This window comes from Rhinoderma darwinii, chromosome 11, assembly GCF_050947455.1.
Source record: "Rhinoderma darwinii isolate aRhiDar2 chromosome 11, aRhiDar2.hap1, whole genome shotgun sequence".
NCBI lineage: Eukaryota > Metazoa > Chordata > Amphibia > Anura > Rhinodermatidae > Rhinoderma > Rhinoderma darwinii.
In genome coordinates, this window is record NC_134697.1 from 84,611,970 (window position 1) to 84,617,657 (window position 5,688).

The 5,688-nt window shown below is 46.9% G+C and overlaps 1 protein-coding gene across 1 annotated transcript; it reads right to left on the minus strand.

Moving 5' to 3' along the window:
* Positions 1–25: 25 nt before the first annotated feature.
* On the minus strand, positions 26–5,562 carry NUDT8 (nudix hydrolase 8). Its single transcript, XM_075841919.1, has 5 exons — positions 5,373–5,562; positions 3,750–3,997; positions 3,397–3,529; positions 1,964–2,041; positions 26–380 (listed from the first exon to the last, which is right to left on the minus strand). Exons 2-5 carry the CDS (start codon positions 3,989–3,991, stop codon positions 159–161), a joined length of 675 nt encoding a protein of 224 aa, XP_075698034.1. The 5' UTR covers positions 3,992–3,997; positions 5,373–5,562; the 3' UTR covers positions 26–158.
* Positions 5,563–5,688: the final 126 nt, after the last annotated feature.

Below are 5,688 nucleotides of genomic sequence, written 5' to 3' on the forward strand. Positions count from 1 at the left end.
TTCTGTAAACGGCGTAAGAGCGGGATTTAAAAACGGAAACTCCTCCTTTATTTTACTGTTGGATACATAACAGCTCTAGTGTTTTCTGGGTAAAGGAGGTAGTCACCGCGTTCCAGAGCCACTGAGGTAGTCATCGCGTTCCAGAGCCACTGAGGTAGTCACCGCGTTCCAGAGCCACTGAGGACACTGCAATACGAGCCAGGGAACAACAGGGATAGGGCAGAGTCCGTCATCATGGCTGTAAGCCCCCACACCTTGTGTTCTGGTAGTCGAAAGACTGGTAGAGTGTAGGCATAGCGCCCCCGCTGGCGGAAAGATGTGTAACCACGAGTGGAGCTCGCACATGCCAGTGAAAGTGGAAGAGTGAGGAGCGATTCCACCTAAGACAACATGAAAAAGTATTTAGGATCCAAAACGTATTTTTCAGTGCAGAATTTAACCAAAAGCAGAGATCAGTCCACGGCCCCCTGCAGGTCTCTGTGCACCTCACATATCGTACTACTCTTGTATTATTATTATTATTATTTTTTGCCATATCCACCTGCACTCACTCTGAAATGCTCTGTGCTGCCAGGGTAAACTACTCTTTTAACCACTTCCCAGCCGTCTTGACGTCAGGCGGTGCAGGTCCCCAGTCTACAGTGACGTCTTTTGGCGTCGCTGTAGAAGAGGCTGATGAGCGCTCATCCTCTAAGCAGGAGCTATGACTTACAGCCCCTGATCTCAGAGCAGCCTCCTGTACACAGCTGGGGTGGGAAAACATTCGGACCCCAGCTGTTTAACCCTTTGATTGCCGCAGTCCATGACCGCAGCATTATCAAAGGGAATTCCCCTCTTTGATCTCATCACTGGGATTCCGGTGATGCGATCAAAGACCAGGGAATCCCTCTGCAGTCAGCCCTGGGGACCTAGAAAGGACCCCAGGGCTGTCTGTTCCGTTTGCCTGCTGTTCGGGCACAATATGTGCTGCCCCAACAGCAGCCGGTGTCCTAGTGACAGTGTATGGTATTAGCGTATAGGAATATACTAATACATTATTAGTAAAAATAAAGTTATAAATAAAGTTATCCCTTAATGGGATTTAATTAAAAAAAAAAAAAAAGTCCCCCAAAAAAGTCATTATTTTGCATAAAATATATTTTATTGCCCCCACATTACAGAAAAACGAAAAACCTACACATATTAGGTATCTACACGACCGTAATAACCTGAAGAATTAATTTAACAGGTTATTTAGTGTGAAACCTGAACGGGATAAAAAATACAATGCAGGGAATTGCTTTTTTCCTATAGTCCCGCTGTAAAAAAAAAAAAATGTACCCCCAAACTGCGGGGGGGGGGGGGAAATACTATTTCTCTCGCATAAAACAAGGCCTCATACAGCCACGTCAATGAAAAAAATTTTTAAAAAGTTATGGCTGCTGAAAGGCAAAAACAGAAAAATTTAGCTGGTCATTAAGGAGTTAAAGGTTGTGTCCGGGCACAGATCATTTTCCATACTGATGACCTATCCAACAGATATGATCAGTTGGGGTCCGACACCCAGACCACGCACCGATCAGCTGTTCCATCTGCAGGAAGTGATGCAGGGGTCAGTGCCGGAAGCAGTTGGCTCCATACATTGCATAGTGGCCGTGCTGCAGTACTGCACCTCTGCTCCTATTCACGGAACGGCTGATCGGTACATGGTCCGGGTGTCCGACCCCAACTGATCACATACTGATGAGCTATCCCGTGGATCGGTAATCCGTATGAAAAACGACCCGTGCGCGGACAAACCCTTTAAGGTTATTCTATCATTTTTCCGTCCAGTGTTACGTGGGGTGTGTGACAATCTTGTATGAAGCGGTAGATCGACAACTCATGTGGTAAGATCATCGAGGACCGCGCTGCGACAGGAGGAGCGGAAACATTAGGTATCCAGTTAGTTAAACTGTACAAATAAGATGTGTGCGGTACTCACCTCTGCTGGGTTGGGATTCGCTGCCAGATCGTCCAGACATCCTATATTTGCTAGGACGGGCACTATAACCATGCCGGTCTGTGAGCACAGGAGGGGAGAGGTGTTAGATGAGGCACCAGGGAAGTCATACAAACATTAAACTCCATTTTTGATGCATTCGCCCTCATTTCTATTTACCAGCAGCTTTGAGTGAACTCCAGAAATCTCTACGGAGTGCGGGAGTGGAGTTGTCAAACACCTTGAGATTTATAATACCGTCCTGAAGATAAAACTAGGCCAGAAACTGCGCCAAATTTATCACCGTGGCGCACGCTGTAGAATAAATCTGGCAAATCTTGCTAGACGTCTTCTTATGCCACCTCTTGGTTGCACTTTACACCATTATTTTGCACCAAAAGAATTGCGCACGCCATTAATCGTATTTTAGGACTTCTCACGCCCCCCTTTAAACACTTCAAGACTGTCTGTGGCATAAAATGTGTCTAAAACGCACAAGAAATTTGGCGCACGGCAGGTTTTGGTGCAATTTGTTTTGTAAATAAGGGAGCGGTGCAAAATTTAGTCCTTGACACTTTTAGGGTGCAAACACATAGGACGGCTACACTGCGTATCCAACCTGCAGGGAACCCCACCCGAAAAACCACAGCCAATTAATTGGCATGTCCGCTGTGGAAATCTTGCAGGAATATATATATATATATATATATATATATATATATATATATATATATATATATATATAAAAAAAAAAGTTAATCCTTACCCCCGGCCGTAGTGCTGGCGGCGCAGCCCGGCCTCCTGGGATGACGCTGTAGCCCATGTGACCGCTGCAGCAGTCACATGGGATGAAACGTTATCCCAAGAGGCCGGGCTGCGCTCAGAATAGAGAATTGTGTCGCCAGGACTACGGCCGGGGGTAAGTATAAACTTTTTTTATAAATTATTATTTTTTTCTCTCTCTCAAAAGCGATTTATGCGGTGGAATCGCAGCGTTTGAGCCGCGAAAGTTGCAACGCAAGGCTCATTGTTGTGGGTTTTACCTCCCCAATGAATTTAATGGGGAAATCCCGCAGCAGGAGAGCAGCGATTCCGCAGAATATATTGACATGCTGCAGCTTAAAAAAAAAAACACAGCGGGTCAATTTATGAACGTTTTTTTCGGCAGATATTTTCCGCTGTTCGTGGATGAGATTTGTTCAAATATCATCCACTGTGCTGCTGCGGTAATACGCTGCCGATTTTCCGTAATGAAGTCTATTGCAGAAAATCCGCTGTGTTTTCCTACCTTTAGGACGAAAAAAAAAAATGTGTGAAGGCTGACAACCTAATTCCCACACTCTTGATGCAGAAGAACAATAGTCATGGGAAACTTACAAATGGAACTAATACCCCAACCAAATCCAAGTCTTATGGTAGTTTGCATTTGTTCTTACCCAGTCTGTGATGGGCTTCATTGGGCCCCAGACTGTGCTGCGAGACAGTCTTACCCCGAGTTCCTCCTGTGCTTCCCTTAATGCTGTATCGGTCACATCTCGATCTGATAAATCGCACTTGCCACCTGGGAAGCTGGAAAAATATAAACCGTTTCTTAATGATACATATAAAGGTGTGTGTTCTGGCAGCTCCTAGACTGATTCTGGTGTTTGGGGCACTTCATGAGGGTGAGTGGGCAGCCATTAATAAATCAGGTGACCATAGGTCCTACAGGGGTTGTTGGGTCGGGTCTCAGAACGTCTCTGGATTCCTCGGCAGGATCAGAGGTCACGAGAGAAGCGCGGTCACCTACCTCACGTCTCCCTTATGTCTGCCTTTCAGCTTGGAGGACCTCAGGGTGTAGAGAAAAGCAGGAGCACCCTGGGAGGTGCATAATGTCACCAGCACACCTGCGGACACTTTCTGCGGCAGGGGGTTCCTGGCCAGGATCTGACGGCACCGCTGCTCTGTCTCATTGGTCAGGACTTCATTAGGAAGAGGCTGGAAGTCCTTCGTGCAAAGACTACGGCTGAAAAGGGCCGGACGCAAAAACATTGGTTCCTATAGGAAAACAATCGCAAACAATGGAAACTTTACTATGAATGGAAACGTCTTCATTCCGTAGCCATTAGTCGTCCTGTAATACCGATCGCAAGCAGTATGACCCCCATTACAGCTTCTATAAGGGTGAGGCGGCGCTACGTTCGGCTCGGCTGTCAAATTGCCTGTTAATGGCTGGGTGTTGTTGCGGGTAAAACGGCCCTTTACCTGCAAAATTGTGCGGCCCTAAGGGGTGTATTAATTCATGGTCACACAATTTTGCAGGTAAAGGACCGTTTTACCTACAACGATGCGCGGGTGGCGTAAGAAACAAAATAGTCTCCAGCAAGATGCACCAAATCTATCCCACGGCCCGCGCGTCAGTCAGAAATTTGGCGCATCTTACGACGGTCTCTTCTACTTTTAATCTACAACTTACGGATAGATGCAAATACGGTCGTGTGCGCCTTAGGCCCCATGCACACGTCCGTGCCGGTAATCAAGGCCCACCATTGCGGGCACGGCCAACTGCTGACGGCCGCCCGCATTTTCGGCCAAAGTATGGGAGCACGGCCCGTAAAACACGAAAAACAGACATGCTCCATAATTACCGGCAGTTCTACGGCAGGGAAACCCATCCGTAGCGATACGGATACGTGTCAGCGGCCAATAGAACTGAATGGGTCCGTAATTGTGGACCGTATTACGGGCCGCAATTACGGAGAATTTTTACGGTCGCGTGCATGGGGTTTAGTTATCTGCTTCGCTGGAGGTGTGCCTCCTAATAAATCTGTCGCATATTCCTGCTGGCTGTGACCGCGGCCGTGCACCCCCCGTACTCAGTCATATACAGGGACCCCCATCAACTGTGTATAAACTATTGGGGCGGCCATTGAGGGCGCAGATACAGTTGAAACCGGAAAAAAAAACACAATCCGCAAGATTACCTCGGTTATCTGCGCTGGATTTCGGTTGTTTTTTTTTTTACAATTAATTGCACAACTGCGCTGGCAGAGAAAGGTCGTTGATTCTCTCCGGCGTCATTTACGCTTTTCTCGGGATCCCAATGATGGACGCACCGATGAAATGTTAACGGCTCTTTTACACGGACCAATTATGTGTAACCAGAGCAACGATCAGCGAAAAAAAGCGTGTTCATCCGCTGATCGCAACTTTTATGCAGCTAAAAAAAAATGGTCGCTAGTCGGCATCGCAACTCCCCGTGCAAATAGAGACGAGCGATCGTGGTAATGACCGCTCGTCCTCATACATAACCGATTATTGATCCGTTTACATATATTTTATGCTATATAAAAAAATGAAAATAATCTGTTCAGCTTCATTTAACCCCTGAGTGTCATGACTATTTTTTTCCATACAAACATGTTTATCTGACCTTCACAGTCAGCTACACGCAGACAGGCCTCCCAGTCAGATTACAGGGCTCAGCCACGCATAAACCGGCCTCCACTAATCCAGAAAACATGCACCCGACTGTACCGACACTTCTCCTCTGTCCTTGTCCAAAACTTTTAACATTGCCAGCATCAAAGATGGCCGCGCCGGAGTGTTTCCGGGGACAACGGTCAGAGTGCAATACAAACTCTAGAGGGCGCTGTGGAAATATCAACGGATTCGAACGCTGCCGAACATTGGATTTACAAGATGGTCCACGCATGCGCAGATCAGTTCCTTTTGTAAACGCTAGATGG

What these genes read in the sequence shown, in the direction of transcription:
- NUDT8 (XM_075841919.1), bottom strand. Translation starts at nt 3,991, where the DNA reads ATGTTTTTGCGTCCGGCCCTTTTCAGCCGTAGTCTTTGCACGAAGGAC. An exon ending in AGACATAAGGGAGACGTGAG is followed by an intron (nt 3,530 to 3,749) that starts GTAGGTGACCGC and finishes ATATTTTTCCAG; the next exon opens with CTTCCCAGGTGGCAAGTGCG. An exon ending in TGAAGCCCATCACAGACTGG is followed by an intron (nt 2,042 to 3,396) that starts GTAAGAACAAAT and finishes CTGTGCTCACAG; the next exon opens with ACCGGCATGGTTATAGTGCC.